Genomic DNA, 17,303 nt, shown 5'->3' with positions numbered 1-17,303 from the left:
GTTACAGTTTGATGATAACCGTACTCACTGGTCCAATTTTCCACGAATAAACAAATACTGTGTAGCCTTTGTAGCACTTTTTTCCAGGCTTGTCTGTGTGAAGCATGAGGAAGTGACTAATGTGTAAACGATCCAATGATGCTACCCACCTTTAACAGACAGAAGTAGCCATTAATGTGTAACAAGAGTTCATAGTATACACTCTGACCTTCTTACATTTCTGCTTCAAATTATTGTGAAAAGGCACCAGTTGGATATTTTCACACGACCCTGACTTTTTCAGCTGCTAACAGATTAATGAAAAGGAGGGCCTAAGTGAAAAAGACATTTTTCACTGCTGACTAAGATTAAAACTCTGTCGCTGAGAGGATGGTATCTGTTCTTTTCCTTGCCAGCGGACAGTGGCTTTGTGACCTCGGCCTCTAATGTCCCTACACCGGACAGCGGCATGGGGATCACCACTTTCAGCCCAAAGCATTCTGGGAAGAAGCTGACCTGCCAGGTGGTCCACCAGGCCTGGAGGGAATGCTATCTCAACCAGTCTCAGAACGTGTAAGTTACCTCTAAATTACTTTCTTCCTTTTCTGCTTATTATTCTAATACTCGTGACAGGTTATATTAACCAGTGTTCATCTGGATGTGATTTTTCCCTACAGACCAAATCAGGTAACTGATGCGTCACAGAGAAAGGAAGTGCCAAACGCAGTTGCTACGTGGAACTTTAATGATCTTGGAGCACGAACAACCTGCAGCTGCTCCAGGTAACACATTGTTTAAACTGAAGTTTTCAAACCCGCATAACTTTGTTTAACAAAGTTATGTTTTTTTTATGTTAATTTAATTTGAAACCGTGTACACCCCTAAAAATGCAATGCTGTCGGTCTACCATATGAAAAAAGGATTTTATGTGAAAGACAACACAAACTAAAAATTTATGGTTTTCACAGTTTTTACAAACAGGAATCTGAAAGTGCAGCATGAATTTGTTCATACTTTGTAGAACCACCTTTTGCTGCAATTACAGAAAGTCTTTGGGGTCTGCCTCTTCTAGTCTTTTCACATCTAGGGACTTAAATGTTTGACTATTCTCGCAAAATAACTTAAATACGGTATTGAAGAGCTTCAGTGAACAATATTGTTCACCGCTGCGACAGACTCCTAGTTTCATCTTCTACCACAAATTATGCTCTCTAAGTAGGACCAAAAGTTGAAGTTTAGAGTCATCTGATCAGGATCCCTTCTTCCACAACGTACCCAAATGTTTATAGCAATACATTCAGTAAAACATATTTATGCTACTGTTGAGAATATTTAATTTTATGTTTTTGTTTTGTTTTGTAGGTTAAAGCAGCAGAAGCTCAACATGTCCACCACACTCACAGCTAACATTCAACCTTGTTCCAGCTCCTCACTGTCTTCAGGCCCGTCATTATACCCTACCTCCGTGCCAAAACACAAGACAAGCGAGAGGCCGGAAAAGCCTGACAAACAGTCAAAGAGGCCGGCTGTGATTCCCTTTCACCATCGTCTTTCTGTCACGGAGGAGTCCCCACTGGAACAGGGCTCACCTGGAGGACCCCAACTTGGTGCCCTTGTTGCGCTTGAATCACCGATGGAGCCGCTGAGCTCTCTGCCAAGTTGCAAGTGTTCCAAGTCTCTCTCTAATGAAAGAAAAGCCCCTGAGTCCCTTCTTCATTCATCCATGTCTCCACTCCCGCCCACTCTCAGCCCGCACCCCCGGATGCAGGACCCGGAGGTTCTAGATGCCTCTGTGGACATGCTCGCATGTCCAGATGGGCCCTCGGGTCTGGGGGTGATTACCAGCGAAACAGCGGTCTATACTGCTCAGCTGAGGCAGAGGGAGAGTGGGTCTGGCTGGTGGAGAGGCTTCAGGACTCCCAGGACAGACAAAAGTGAATTCAGGCCCCCTGAACTTCCCACTGAGAAATTAGAGCAAGTGGAGACAGAAACATCCACTGTAAACAATGCATTTAAAAGGTAGGAAATGTGGCACATGATGGAAAAATACAATTGAAACCAGATAAATTAGAAGACATGCACATTTTTTCTCACTGTCTGAAGTTAAATCAAACCAAACTGCTCCTTTTTTAGGTTAGTTAGAAATATAAAAACATATTTTTAGATTTTCTAAATGCCAAAAAACTTAACAAGAAAATTTTTAGAGATGTTTTGTAATTTTCTTTGAACTATATATAAACTTCTAAATTTGAAAAAACATTACAAAACAAATCTAAAAAAATATATTCTCTGAATTTTCTATCAAATACAAATAATTTCAATAACTCTGAATAACCTGAACAAGAGACGTTTGGTCTGATTTCACTTCAGGCAGTGAGAAAAAAAATGCGTGTGTATTTTTATTTGGTGTATGTAAGTATCTGTTTTCAACTGTATGTAATAGTTGTAATCTTATTTTTGCACAGTATGAATAGTTAAGAATTGAATATTTGATTGCTATTGCATTCCATTTGGCATGATTTCACACTATTCAGGTCAATTCAGCCTGTTGGATTGAGTCACACTGCGGTAGATCCTCACACTCGAGAAAGATGTTAAGAGAGCAAATAAGTGTTGGAAGCATCTTATTGACAAAACCTCTAACAAGGCTAGTTATGGCAGAGATACAGCTACTGGTGTGAAGCTCTTCTGCATTAAAACTAACTTATTTTGCAAACATGACGTTGAAGATCCATAAAGACAAAAAAAGCTAGGACATAATGTAAAGAAAGAATAAACTCCTGCTTCACTTGTTCCTTTCTGTCTCTTCCAGACTGTACAGTCGGAGCCACAAGAGATTTAAAATCTCAGAAGAGAAGGTGGAGGAGCACATCCACGCTCTGGGCCTGTTTGAGCAGCCGGGCGTAGAGGCGCTGCGAGAGACTGGAACTGGGGACGATCCTTACGACTTCAAGGAAGGAGATATTGAGTACCCGTTTCCCTCGTCCAAGAGGTTCAAGGGCTCAGGGCGAGAAACCAAGCAGAAGGCCAAGGTAAAAGAATAAACATTTTAAAAGCTAAGTACAATAATTCAAAGCCACTATTATGTGAAGCCACAGGAAGTAGCTACACAAATTCACCAGTTTGAATATGGTGAAAACTAAAGTGAAAACCTAAGTTGTTTTTTTTTGTTTTTTTCTGACGGCAGAAATTTTGCTTGCTGTGACAGCAAATAAATAAACTAAAGTGACTGGCTGGTGAAAGTGCTGACAAACATTTAGCAGCACAAGGTTGAGACATTTCCCTCAGGAGGTAGTGTGAAATCAAAAGCAGCTAAATGGAAAGTAAATACCAGACTTAAATTCACCAGGTGCTGCAACACTCCATTTGAACGCTAATGAGGCTATGTGTAAGATTGGTTTTACAAATTAATACTTTAATCCTGAGTGTAAGTAAGAAAAACACTCAAATTACATTCCAAAATTGTCTCCCCCAAGTGGCCAAAATATAGAGGTGCAGATCTCGAAATCCAAGCTAGATATACAGTACATCTTCTGTGCCAATTTCTTTAGAGCATGTTGTTGCTTACTGTCCTTGCAGAGGGGAAAATATATATTTTTAGGGTGGCAGGAGAAGGGGATGTAGTTGTTTGTGGATAGACATAATTACATGTATGATATGAGTGTATACAGTACAAAATCCACAAAAATCCACTCTTGCAAAAAATGATAAGGAACATTGAAATTAATATTTCTATTTTGTATGGCAGTAATGTGAACTGTGATGCTGCACCCTGTGACTCATAATATTCACAAACTGTGGCTTTCGATTTTTTTTTCTATTTTGTGGTCAACAATCTAAAGTCTTATCTAACTCATTCTTTAGGGAGAGGAAATCACCAGCAACGGTTCACTGCCTGATGGAAAAGATGCAATGTCTATTTTCAACTCTGCTCCAAAATCCGGTGAGGAAATGACCACAAACATTGCCATGTTTTAGTGTTTTATTTCACATGTTTGGACATCACTCACTCATGGATATATTTTAATTCTGGATCTGATTTTATTTGTGTTTTAGATGATTTGGGTCAAGAAGATGCACCCACTAAAACTAATCCTTCTCTAACCGAAGCGAAAGATCTGGCAGTCAACATCTCAGATCTGGAAAACATACTTGATGAAGAAGATGTAGGGGTAAGACATCCCCTTTTATCCTTTAGTTTCTGACATTATTTTGATGTTTACTGGCAATACAAGGCTTTCGATTTTTTTGTAGTTTTATTGTGCCATCGGTGTTGGAAATATAATAAAATAAGTTAATAAAGTATTGTATTCTTTTCTAGTTTTGCTGCAGAAAATGCACTATATAATAAAACTGATCATTGATTTATATCTTACAGACTGTTTATCCAAACCAACACTCAACAAAGTTGCTATTGTCAACAGAAGATCGTCTCAGTGGCAAAGAAGGAAGAGTTAGTGTATCTTATCCTCCAAGTAAGTAAAACATACTCAGTTCAATTCACAGTCCTGGGTCATTTGCTGCATGTCTTCTGTCTCTTCTGTTGTATAGCAATCACTAATGACATAAAAATCTTTTTAAAAAATAAAGGAAAATGTTTACATCAAAATACCTGTCTGTGTAAAACAATTGTTTGTGATCTAACGCAACCTTTGATGCTATCAAACCCTTTGTATTTATTTATTTGGAGAAATAAACCTATCATAGGAAAGAAACATCCTTATCAAATTCCCCAGAGCAGCAAGTAAATAAACAATGTGTTGTTCATACTTTATTTTTCTATAGTTGTCTCAATGAACTTCTAATTTGTCTCCATTATGTTGTTTTTTCTTTGTGTATAAATTTGACTGGACATTTCATTTAGCCACACTTCAAAATGGGAAAAACAAAGAAAACGTGATTCAGTTTCGCTCACGTTCACTGTTAGAGAACTGGTGTAAAAAGGGCCACCTTGGGCAATCAAATCCTCCATAAGAATCCTTAATGTGTGTCCATAATGCTGGTTTTTAAGGGATGCTGATAAAAAACTTTTTCTCAGACTTTTTGGTCAACAAACACTTCAGCTGGGTCTCATGAGAAACAGTCTACATGTTCTATAGGACTTGGCCCAAGTCCTACAGAAAAGTTTGAGCAAAGGAGAAGAATTCATGGGAGAGGACTCAAAAGACTCAGAAGTCTAGGCAATCTAGAAAAATGTGCAAAAGATCCCTCGCTCTGGATTCTCCTGCCTTCTGAAATTTTAGGAGACAAAAGGGAATGTAGAGAGTACAGTAGAGGGAACAAATTTGCCACCAGTAATTTTGTGGAGAAAATTACATTTACATTTGTCATGCTGAGGTGATTCCCATAGTGAAACACCTCACTCTGTTATCAAAGAACCAGGAATTACGTTTCAGAGACATCTTTGCAATACAATTGGCCATATATTTTCCAGACTGTTTTACAGATAGAATTTCCCTTCTGCATTAAATATCTTTAAATCATTCTCCTTCTTCCGTTTCATCTCATTCCTCATATGTCTCCTTTTAGCAGTTGCAGATCTCCAGCGAATGTTCCCCACTCCTCCTTCGTTGGAGCAACACCCAGCATTTTCCCCCATCACACCATATCGAGATACACCCAGTCAAGAGCCCCCTGTACCCAGCGGAGTGACAGACCACCTTCCATCTTTGGCCCCCACCCAACTCACTGATTACATGATGGAGATGGAGGACGGTGCGACTAGTCCCAGGCAGGATGACATTAAGGTAGATGCTTTTTTCACTATAGTAGACAGATCTAGTCCTTTTCCCATTCAGAAATTCTTTGCTATTATGCTTTAAGCTACTATAAACCAGCCAGTTACTTTGACATTTAACCTTACCCCTTACCCTGGCCCTCTTATTAATAAATATTTTACTCTTGGAGAAGTACATGTATTGTTGTATAAGGTATAATTGATGAATTAAGGGTTTCAGCCTGTTGGACTTCAGGGGGGATGTTAAGCCCTCAAGTGGTACTATGGGTTTGCATCTACGTGTTGTTGCTGGTACCACTGGCCTGAGCAGCAGTTGCGAGAGACATATCCTAAAAACCTGAACTAACATACATCTGACTTTCTCTCCAGCCACAGATAGGATCTTCCATGTTTGCGCCGCTCTCCTGCCTTCCCAGCCAAACTTTACCGCCACTCAAGATTCCTGAACAATGTTACTACCGTCCATCCTGGGCGCTTTTGCCCAAAATGGAGCATTTTACACCCATCATGCATCCCCAGAATGTTGCGTTCACCAAGGATGGATACACGTAAGAAACAATAGGCCTAAAGATTTTGAGAACCAATTTTTGAAAACAATTGAAACCAAATATTTACATAAAATGCATAAAAAGAAAGAAAGAAATAGTTTTGGTAATCCTAAATGACCTAAATTTCATAAGATTTGTCAGATCTGACAGAATTGAGAAGAATAAAGATAATCTGTCTTTTTGTGCAATGCATGTAAATATGTGGTTGCAGCTGCAGTTGCACAAGCATATAGACCCATGTGACTTTTCGGTGTTATCATGCAGGTGGTTGACTATTTGTTTCCTCTAATGTGTGTTTTACAGGAACACTCCCAGTGTTAACACCCTCACAGACCAAGACTATGTCCAGATGAGTGTCAACACTGCCTCTGTAAGCACCACTACCGGCATCCTTCCCTCACCGGCAACGCCACGCTTCTCCGTGCCAACTCCACGGACTCCACGTACACCGAGGGGAATTAATACTGCCAGCTCAGGGCAAGGTTCAGTGAAGCAGGATGGTACTGAGCTCAGCTCACCAGTCTCTACCCCCTCCACCAGCCTGCCTCTTAGCTCTGTGGAGCATTTAGCTAGACCGGGGCCCCCTATCCCTGAGGCCCACAGCCTCTATGTAGTCCTTCTGCTCTCAGACTCTGTCCTCAGCGTCTTTAAGGATCGTAACTTTGACAGCTGCTGCATCTGTGCGTGCAACATGAATGTGAAAGGAGCAGATGTTGGGGTGTACATCCCAGACTCCACTTGTGAAGATCAGTACCGCTGCATGTGTGGCTTCAGTGCCATCGTGAACCGGCGGCTGGCTCATGGCACCGGGCTCTTCCTGGAGGATGAGCTTGACATATTTGGTCGAACTTCTGAAGGAGGCAGAGCTGCCGAGCGGAGGCTTGCTCTTTGTCGCCGGGACCCAACAATGGGAGACTCCAGAGCTAAGCAGTCCCAGGATACTGGTCCTGGCTCTCCATCGGTCATGGTTGTTATTCAGGAACAGTGCTCCCAACCAATTTCCTGTCTGACTTCGTTGCACCTTCCAATTAATTCATCTTGTCACGGCCGCAAGGGAGCGCTCCTCCAGAGTTGGATGTCTGAAAAACAGTGGGCAGATGCGAGTGATGCTTGTGTGGACTGTTTCAATGCTTTTGAGCAGGGGCTGCAGTATGTGGATAACCCTACAGGAGGGAAAGTCGACCTCACTGTCGTGAGAAGCAGTGCTATTCATTCTTGGCCTCACACAAATGGTAAGGAGAGTGACTGTTATATTTGCAATTAATTTAGTATTAATATTAGTGACAGAATAATTTAGTACATTCCATTAAAGTAGATGTACTGATTGGTATAAATTTATTTACAAGAGTTTCTTTTCATATGTGATCAATTATGTGATCACAATTGATCATATGTGTACCCGCATATGTGTAGATGGGTATGCATGTTTACATGGATGAATGCATAGATTCATCCTAGTGTCAATGTGTATTTGCTCATCATAGCGTTTGGGACATGTCTGGAATGAATCAGTAAAATCAATGTTAATATGTTTGTGCATCTTTTCATGAACCTTCTTGTGTGTGTGTTTCTGTGTGTGTTTGCACTTTCCAAAGTGGTGGACATGAGCAGGTTGTCATCACAGGATATGGTTCGAATGCTGCTGTCTATGCAGCCCTTCCTGCAGGATGCCATCCAAAAGAAGAGGACAGGACGGACCTGGGAAAACATCCAACACGTTCAGGGTCCACTCACCTGGCAGCAGTTCCACAAGATGGCTGGAAGAGGCTCCTACGGTGAATTCACGCCCTTTTCTACACCTTTTTACTGCCAGGGTTCTCAAACGCCAGTCCTTGAGAACCACTCTCTTGAAGCTTTACACTCAGATGTGTTCCAACACATTACCAGGTCTCTGCAGAATTTGATAACATGTTGAGAAGGTATTTCAATCAGTTTAGATCAGATGTGCTGGAACACAACCCTACAATTGAAGGACAGTTGGAAACCCCTCTTCTATGCCGAATGTAAAAGTGACCTTGAAACTGATATAATAATCTGTATCCGTCTCAGGTTCTGAGGAGTCACCAGAGCCCTTGCCAATTCCGACAGTGCTATTAGGCTATGACCGAGAACGAGACTTCTTGGCGTTGTCCCCCCTGGCTTTGCCTTTCTGGGAAAAGTTGCTGCTGGAACCATACGGAGGACAGAGGGACGTTGCATACGTGGTGGTGTGTCCTAGTAGCACTTCGCTGCTTGCGGCATCACAGGCGTTCTTCCAGGAGCTCAGTGCTGTTTATGAGGTAACAATTAGAAGCAACAGCAGCTGCAACCCTAAGAGTGATGATCACATCAGTGAGGTCAAGGATAAAGTTGTGAAGGAGTTTAGAGTAGGGTTTGGTTAATTAGGGTTTAACTAATCCTTGAAAAAAATCCCAGAAGAGGCTGGAAAAGACTTCATACTGTGGTGGCAGTCCATCTTCTAACAGAATAATAACGGAGTGTTAAAATCAAAGATTTTAGATGTAGTATAACAACCCAGTCAACGTTTATACTCAAATCCACTGAGAATTTGTAGCAAAACTTCAAAAATGCTGCCTATCTAATCTGTCTGCACTTGGGGTGTTTTGCAAAGACTGGCAGAACTCTTTAGTCTTCAGTAAATATGAAAATTCTGTTTGTAGTGCCAGTTCACAACTAATGTTATATTAAGCACTTCATAGTACAAACAAAAATGTTCAGGGAGTTTAAATGCTTTTCAATGCACAGTATGAACAACTTTTGTAATGTATTTATCTAATGTGAAAATGAATTATTCTGCAGACGTGCCGTCTGGGAAAGCACCGCCCTTTGTCCAAGGTATCCAAGGATGGCCTTGTCCAAGTTGGGCAGGAAGTGGAGCCAGAAAAGCTGGAGGAGCTGAATGTCGATCAGTGGCTGAGTGGACAGTGGGCTGGACAGCAGCACAGTGACAATATTAGCAAACTTAAACTATATGCTTATGCCTTGAAGCAGCAACTAGGTGAGAATTAATACGCTGATTATTTTCTTATCTGTTACATTTGTTTCTATCAATAAATAAACCATATTTATATATTTTCTCTTCTTTAAGGCCCTCAGCTTGCAGCCCTGACTTTAGACAGCAGTCTTCTGTTGCCTCCCAAACCGCAGCCTCCTGTAAACAACACATCCTCTTCTGGACAGCCTCAAACTTGGAGTGCTGATGGAGAACAACCTTCAGGTGCTGTCAGTGCATCAAATGCATCAACCCCTGGTGGAGCTATCTCAAGTCAGCCCGGAGAAATAACCCAAGGGGGATCCAGTGATTCAAAGGGCCAGCCTAGTTCCACACCAGCAGCGAACACACCAGCGGATACTGCTGAACTGTAAGGAGACAGAGTGTCAGAGTAGTTGCTGCAATTTAAATTATGTTGTAACAAGAGCAAGTGTTCTTCAGCTTCATGCCTCTTTTGCTCCTTTGTACAGCTCCTCAGAGCAGACACGAATCGGCATCCCCACTGAGGCTGACTCAGCAGACAGCATTGCAAACCCACCAGCAGTTGTTATTTATGTTGTCGACGCTTTTCTCAGTTCAAGTGGAATGAGGCATGAAGGGCGAGAGGAGGAGGAAGAAGAGGGTGAAGAAGTAGAGTCAGGAAGCATTTGGCTTCTCGGGCTTCTTCGCTGCTACACAGAAATGCTGCAAAACTTGCCTGAGACTATGAGACCAGCACTGGTACTACAGGTAGGAAAATGATTTGATTTGCAGTATGGCAGTTCTGAATTAAAGACACATGTTTTAGTTTGTTTCCATCCTGTGCCTGTGTTTCAGGTGGTGCCGTGCCAGTATCTTCTCCAGCCAGCGAGTGGAGAAAGCCGTTTGTACCTGCAACACCTCCGCTCCATGGCCTTCTCTTGCTATTCACAGTGCAGACGGCTGCTACCCCAGCAAACGTATATCAAGTCGCTTACTGGTTTTGGCCCAGTGTCCACCGTCAGTTCGATACTGAAGAGCCCTGAGGTCTGCATTTAAGCTAACCTTTCACTTGTTCTTATACCAATATTTTAATATTTTTACTCATATTTCTGTTTTCACCTTTTTCTTTTAGTATCCTAGACCACTCCAGCTTTATTCGCCACCCTTCATACTTGGGCCGAGCCGTCCAAAGTATCCAGAACCAGGAGAGATATGGGCCGAGGTCCCACCCAAATTCAACGTACTCTTTGTAGGATACTGCCTGTCTCATGACCAACGCTGGATCTTGGTGTCCTGTACGGACCAGCAGGGGGAGCTCCTGGAGACCTGTGTTATTAATGTTGATGTTCCCAATAGGTAAGCTGTGGTTGTCTGCAGTGGCAGTCCTTGTTTGCCTGTTGCGCCTGGAAAGCCCCTCTATCTGCACGCGATCTTATGTATTCAGTGGGCAAAATAAGAATTGAACACTTCAAAATTTTTCTCAATAAATACATTTCAACCTTTTTCCTTTGACCTTTCACACTGCATTCCAATAATAACCGAAGTAAAACACATTTACAAGAAATTAAAGCAAATGAATCCACAAGATGAATTATAGGTACAATGCTGGAATATGTATTGAACACACTTACTGACTTTTATGAAACACACTGTACAAAGGTTTTGGGGTTTTTGTGAAATGACTTAAAGGCCGACCTTGAATGAAGAAATTAGTCGCAGTTGCCCTGGTGTGACTTTGATCTAGTTTTGCACCCAAATTTTTCACATCTTTAAGATTCTGGGTGTCGATTCAATGCACTCCATATAATTATTTTCTTTCCATAGACTTTGAATTGGATACAAGTCAGTTAATTGACTGGGCCATCATTAGACTTTTACTTACTTTTTACGAATTAAGAGTTTACTTAGCATGAGTTTGGGACTATTATTCTGCTTAGAAATTCATACTTTTTTCATCTTCAAGAATCTACAAGTACATTTATCCATTCAATCTTTCTTCAGTTATATGAAGTCTGACAGTACCAGTCGTTCCCTCCTGCATATTTCCTTACTATTTTTTAACTGTTCTGCTTGTTTTTCTGGGGGGATATACAGAACCACTCATCCAACCAGGGCAGCTTTGCTCTCATCTGACCAGATCATATTCTTCTAGTATTTAATTCGTTTGACCAAATATTTTGAAGCAAACCTTAAACAGGCTGCAGCATCTGTTTTTTTCTGCACTGGAGTGTTTTGTAGTGTTTGTTTATAGAGGACATTGTGGTTTAGTGCATTACTTATTGTTTTCATGGAAAGACTTTCTGTTATTTCCAGGTTTTCAGAACCTCTCTGCAAGAACTACATTCATAAATATTTTAATTATTCTTGGACTCCTCTGTCAGAAATCTTATGAGTCCCAATAGGCTGTTGCTATTTTATGGTGAAATTATGTTCTTTCTACTTCCAGATTATGGCTTAAACAGAACACACTGAAACATTCCAGTTTATAAATATGGCTATAATCATTTCCAATAGTATGTTTTTGCAGCATTGTTGACGTTTTTGTAAAACTCCCTTTGCTTTTACAAACTGCACCACTCTCTTCAATACTTTAAAATTGAGAAACTTTTTCCTAAGTTTCAGAATAGAGATTTTACTAATCCAAAACTGTGTTTTACATAATCTCTGCACATCATAGAATAGTCCTGTCTATCTTTGGTGAGTCTAGATATTATGACTTTATATCAAATGCAGTCCAAATAACTTAAAAAAAAGTGAAGCACCGTTTAATTTAATCCTGAATAAGGATCTCAAATCAGAAGCTTACTTCCGCACTTCTATCTAGCCAAGGTGAACTGAATGTGAGTAGTATCCTACAGTGATGACAGTGCAGTGTATTAACTCCCCATTGACTGGAGATGCAATTTAGTAGTTGAATAGAACTTATCACGGCACCTACCTCAGAGAAACCTTGGATGAAGAGTTATATCAACCCTGTCAAATACCACTACTGGATTTTTGCTCATAATACCAAGCTTGAAACATAACAAAAGAGAATTATTGTTAATGTTTATGCTGCTCTTTACGACATGTGAGACCAATGTAACTAATGTGAGTAATTCTCTATATCTACATTTTCTTCACTTCAGAACGAGGCGTCCTAAAGTATCAGCAAGGAAGATGGGTTTGCAGAAAGTGTGGGAGTGGTGTATTGGCATCATTCAGATGACCTCCCTACCTTGGAGGATTGTTATAGGTCGATTAGGCAGATTGGGTCATGGGGAGCTTAAAGGTGAGTAAGTGCTCAGAACAAAGTGTCTTTTCTGGTAAAAAATTTTGTGATGAGTTATGGCTAGTGAAGAAATTATTTATGTCTATCTGGATTACATAGTTTTAATACCAAAAATACCAAAAAGTATGTATAAGTTTGGTATAAATACCAAAAGGTATGTACTGTATATGTAAAGCTCTATTATAGATTAGGGATTTTATAATAAAAACAATTCCTTACTGACTTGTTTATATATTTCTTTACTTCTTTTTTCGTCTTTCTGTTTCTGTTTTTACCATATTTAAATTTAGCTTTAATAGACCTATTTGTGGGAAAATATCTTCAATAAAGTCATAGTGAAATAAGCATATTTCAAAATTTCAATAATGAACAGAGAATTAGAAAGAAAAAAATTAGGATGAAATTGCAATGTACATGTAAATATGGGAAACTTGCTCTCTCTAAGTTCATCTTTGATACTAGAGGCCATTTGGCTTTCTCAATGTAAGATGATATTATGGAATATAAGGAGAGAAAAAGACTTCTCACTCAGTTTATCTTCCAACTAGACTGGAGTTCACTCCTCGGGGAGCATTCCCTCCAATCAATTGGACGGCAGCTGAGGGAGGCTTGTCGTGTGTGTGGGATCTCAGCTGCTGATTCTCCCTCCATCCTCAGTGCCTGCTTGGTTGCCATGGAGCCCCAGGGCTCATTTGTGATCATGCCAGGTATGTAGGAACTGCACAATAAATGTTCCTTTTTTTATTATAACTAAGAAATCCAGTGAGTTTTAATAGTGAACGTAAAGTATAAATTGTATTCAGTTCCAAGCTAAATTATTTTCTTAATTGTACCACAAAATCTTTGTTTGGATTTTTCATTTTAATGCTGAATTTTGTACTCTCTGTGCTCATGCTTTTCAGGGTGAAATCCTTCTATAGAAGGATCATTTCATCTGTAGCATTGCTCACCATTGCATGTGCAATAATGGCACATGCAAATATGCACAACATAGAAAAAATCACTATCATATTTCCTTTTTTTCTGCATCTAGATGCGGTGACCATGGGCTCTGTGTTTGGACGCAGCAATGCTTTAAACCTACAGACGTCACAGCTGAACACACCTCAGGATGCTTCCTGCACACATATCTTAGTCTTCCCAACTTCTGCCACCACCCAGCTGGCTCCCAGCTCCTATCCCACTGAAGACAATAATGGTAATGAAATATAATGATATAAATCGTGTTAAATGTGACTGAAACAGGGATTAATCTAAGCTCCTACGAACAGTGATTTACATTCTGATACTCGAAGTCTTGTCTGCTGTTTGTTTCTTTCTTCAGATGACATGTTCCCTGATCTTCCCTTCCCTGATGAACTGGAAAACGATATTGGCCATGACATGATGCTGATCACATCTCTTCACTCACCGCCCAACACCTCTCCTGTGCCGTCGCCTGGGTCACCATCAGGGATTGGAATGGGATCACATTTTCACCATACCAGGGTGAGTCAGGGATCAGTTATACAAATGATATTTAAGTGAATAGAAATTGTACATGATCCCTAGAAAAAACACCCAACTATTGCCTACTAAAAATAAATAAGTTCCCCATAATTTAGAAGGCTTTTCATGTGCTTCCAAAATTTCTTTAACTAGACTTTAATGGGCTGTAATGTGCTGTGTGACCTTGTCTTAATTAAAATGTCATTTGGAATTAGTTTAAATCTTCAAAGTGAACTTGTTTATTTTGTGTAGCAATAGTTTAGTTACATGCATGGGAATTAAATGCTGACACAGAGGAAGCCAAAATTGAAATTACTCTGGAGGTTATGGAGATTTTCCTTAGTTTATTTATACACACGTGGTACGTTTGTAAACACAAACTGCGTAAATTCAAACTGAGTGTATTTTAAAGCCTCTACATTGTACTGTAAAGATTAAAATTCATAGTAGTTTTGTTAGAAACATAAACCCTCAGTTTAATAGCAAAAGCTTACAAAAGTAGGCCATGCCATCATCAATGGATAAATAATGGAAGAGCTGAAATGAGGTCCTAATTTTTCTGGTTCTGCTTTGTGTCTGCAGAGCCAGGGAGAGCGCCTGCTGTCCAGGGACAACCCTCCAGAGGAGCTGAAGCAGCAGCCGCTGGCTCTGGGCTACTACGTCTCCACCGCTCAGGCAAATGGACTTCCTCACTGGTTCTGGGCATCTTGCCCACAAGCTGAGAGCCAGTGTCCGCTCTTCCTTAAGGTACTAAAATCAGAACGTGCAGACTGTTGGGGGGGCTTTTGGGATTGAGCTTTTACATGGTCTCCCTATGAGTGCGCCGGTTCTCCCCAGTTACTCTGGCTTTATTTCCCTTGGGTATTCCTGTGTTTGTGCACGGTTCTTTGCCCTGGGAAAATATGCAGGAAATATATATATTTTTTAATGTTTGAAAACATTTGAATCAGCATTTGACACTGTAATTTGATTCTTCCCTCCAGGCATCTCTCCACCACCATATCTCCATAGCTCAGTCAGATGAGATCCCGTCTGATAAGACCAAGCGAACCCCTCACCCCTTAGACTCAAAGACCACCTCTGATGTCTTAAGGTAAATATATATCACGAACCAGCACTGTTTAGATTTTAAACTATGAAATAAACCTTAATATTGTCAGAATTTTATATACTTCTAGTGATAACAACTGAATATTTCTCTTGCAGGTTTGTGTTGGAACAGTACAATGCCCTCTCCTGGCTGACATGCACACCTGCCACTCAAGACCGTCAGTCCTGCCTGCCTGTCCATCTTGCTGTCCTGGTCCAGATGTATAACGCCATTCTGAACCTACTGTAGCTTTGTGGACCTATGGGAGTCTACAATTTTTTGTGCCTCTTTATGACCACCAGAGAGCGCCAATGCTCCTCTGTTGCTTTGAAGTAGACTTGGATTTCATGGGCAGGGCTGAAATATGGAGAGTGAGGTCAGTAGTGACTCTGATGGTGGCGTGCAAAGAGCAAAACGAATGGCTCCAAATATGCTCACCCAAAAAAAAAAAAGCTTCATGGGCAGCGCATCAGCATCTGAGGAATAGAGTTCTGGCTGTGAATACGGTCATCGGAGCAGGACAACATATCTCCATACTGGGCAACCAGCAGATTGCATGACAACACAAACACATGGATTCTATGGTTCTGCACTGGACTTGCAGCTGGTTGCGGAAACTTTTTTGCCTGAGGGGGGAGCGTTTTGACGCCACTTTTTTCCTCACTTTCTAAAGTGTTGCAGATACACACGCAATGGAAACTATTTGACAAAAAAAAAAAGATGTGTTATTTATATTGTAAGGCCTACATTTACAAAGAATTGAGACTTATTTTTTAATATTTAAAACAATGAAAGAAAGAAACAAAGCCTTTTTTCCCAAGTGACTGTTAATTGTCATGGGATGCGAAATGAAATGTCAATTTAATGCAATTGTAAAAATGCCATATTTATACAGATTATATCATGTCTTAGAATTTGATATATATGAATCTAAATAAATATATATAAATGTAAATACAAAAATATATATTACCTCTCGCAAACAGGCACTTAATGATGAAGACGGGGGTGGGCAAAGCCGACCCTTTAGAAGTGCGCACATTTATGATGCATTTTTGTCCTATTTTTATTTTCTTAACTTACGGACATTTTTATTTAATGAGTTTAACTTAAATTGATGCAGAAAATACAGTATGCTGTATATTTATAAGGTATTCATATTCAGCCAAAAAAATAAATGACAAAACTTGAAATAGGAAGTAAAATTTGCTGATAGTTCAAATTGATCAGATATTTTAAGAATGACCCATTTATTTCATTGGCTTTCCTAGATGATGTCAAGCAAACCATCAAAAAGGCTCAGTTTCTTCCGCCTCCCTCGGTCTGCTATTTGTTAGTGTCTAAGCATGTTTGTATATACACATTTCAGATTTTTGGGGGGTTATTTTTGCTATTTTTTAAGAGCTGTACATTTCATGATGGTTGGTTTATTTTAAAGTAATTCATATCATTTTTATGATTATTGTTTTTCCGCTGTGAGTTTTTTGAGATATTATGTGCAAAAGTCAATGAATTCCAGCCAGTTGCCAAGTAAGTGTACACACGTACAGACAAGTGCAAAAGTTTGTTACATCTGTCATCACTTTGAATATTAAACAGATTATCTTTGGTGGAAGTGATCTGTTACTTTTACACTCTTTTTTTAGTAAATTATTAAAACTCTTGAGAATGATGCTGCGTTCAGTGCTTCTTTTTAATACATGACATTTGTTTATTGTTTTTCATTTTGAAATTCACTTTTTGAAGATCTACTTGCCGTGGAACAAATGTTAAAGTGTTGGATTATATACAAATATTGTTGCAGAAAAAAAGGGAATTTATTCTATATTCCAGTTATTACTATTGAAAGTAATCCTAAAGAAGAGGGTTCTTAGCCTTGATTTATAAGAACTCATTGTTTCAGTATTTTTTTTTTACCCCTCCAGGGGCTCTTTTGTGGGTTCTAGTGTCCCTTATATGAAAGTAGGCTGACAGGAAAGGGGGGAGGAGAGGAGGGAAGACATGCGGCAAATATCGCCAGGTCCGGGAGTTGAACCCACGACGGCCGCGTCGAGGATTCAAGGCCTCCAAACATGGGTTGCGCTATCCCCTACGCCACCACGGCACGCCTGGCGTTTCAGCATTTTTTTTATTTTCTGGAAGTTTATTCCAGATTAGAGGATCATAAAAACTGAATGCCTCTCCATGTCTGGTTCTGGTTCTGGGAATGCAGAGAAGATTTGAACCAGAACACCTGA

General features: G+C 40.1%; 1 protein-coding gene across 2 annotated transcripts in view; it reads left to right on the top strand.

Moving 5' to 3' along the window:
* The window catches only part of med13l (mediator complex subunit 13 like), a 94,386-nt gene extending 77,648 nt beyond the window's left edge, over positions 1-16,738 (top strand). The window contains exons 8-31 of one of the 2 annotated variants that reach the window (XM_023338211.1): positions 396-552; positions 657-761; positions 1,342-1,998; positions 2,792-3,011; positions 3,844-3,922; positions 4,036-4,151; positions 4,358-4,454; positions 5,512-5,726; positions 6,086-6,264; positions 6,568-7,496; positions 7,860-8,039; positions 8,314-8,543; positions 9,064-9,262; positions 9,353-9,626; positions 9,727-9,985; positions 10,073-10,261; positions 10,350-10,573; positions 12,346-12,488; positions 13,037-13,195; positions 13,522-13,686; positions 13,813-13,976; positions 14,559-14,723; positions 14,960-15,069; positions 15,183-16,738. In XM_023338211.1, coding sequence (XP_023193979.1) covers positions 396-552; positions 657-761; positions 1,342-1,998; positions 2,792-3,011; positions 3,844-3,922; positions 4,036-4,151; positions 4,358-4,454; positions 5,512-5,726; positions 6,086-6,264; positions 6,568-7,496; positions 7,860-8,039; positions 8,314-8,543; positions 9,064-9,262; positions 9,353-9,626; positions 9,727-9,985; positions 10,073-10,261; positions 10,350-10,573; positions 12,346-12,488; positions 13,037-13,195; positions 13,522-13,686; positions 13,813-13,976; positions 14,559-14,723; positions 14,960-15,069; positions 15,183-15,315 — 5,348 coding nt within the window. In that variant the 3' untranslated portion in view covers positions 15,316-16,738. Of the gene's footprint in view, positions 1-395; positions 553-656; positions 762-1,341; positions 1,999-2,791; positions 3,012-3,843; positions 3,923-4,035; positions 4,152-4,357; positions 4,455-5,508; positions 5,727-6,085; positions 6,265-6,567; positions 7,497-7,859; positions 8,040-8,313; positions 8,544-9,063; positions 9,263-9,352; positions 9,627-9,726; positions 9,986-10,072; positions 10,262-10,349; positions 10,574-12,345; positions 12,489-13,036; positions 13,196-13,521; positions 13,687-13,812; positions 13,977-14,558; positions 14,724-14,959; positions 15,070-15,182 lie in introns of both variants that reach the window. The other variant, XM_014470496.2, reaches the window with a different exon arrangement.
* Positions 16,739-17,303: the final 565 nt, after the last annotated feature.

This window comes from Xiphophorus maculatus, chromosome 8 (assembly GCF_002775205.1).
Source record: "Xiphophorus maculatus strain JP 163 A chromosome 8, X_maculatus-5.0-male, whole genome shotgun sequence".
Lineage (NCBI taxonomy): Eukaryota > Metazoa > Chordata > Actinopteri > Cyprinodontiformes > Poeciliidae > Xiphophorus > Xiphophorus maculatus.
This window is presented reverse-complemented; position numbering and strand designations above follow the sequence as displayed.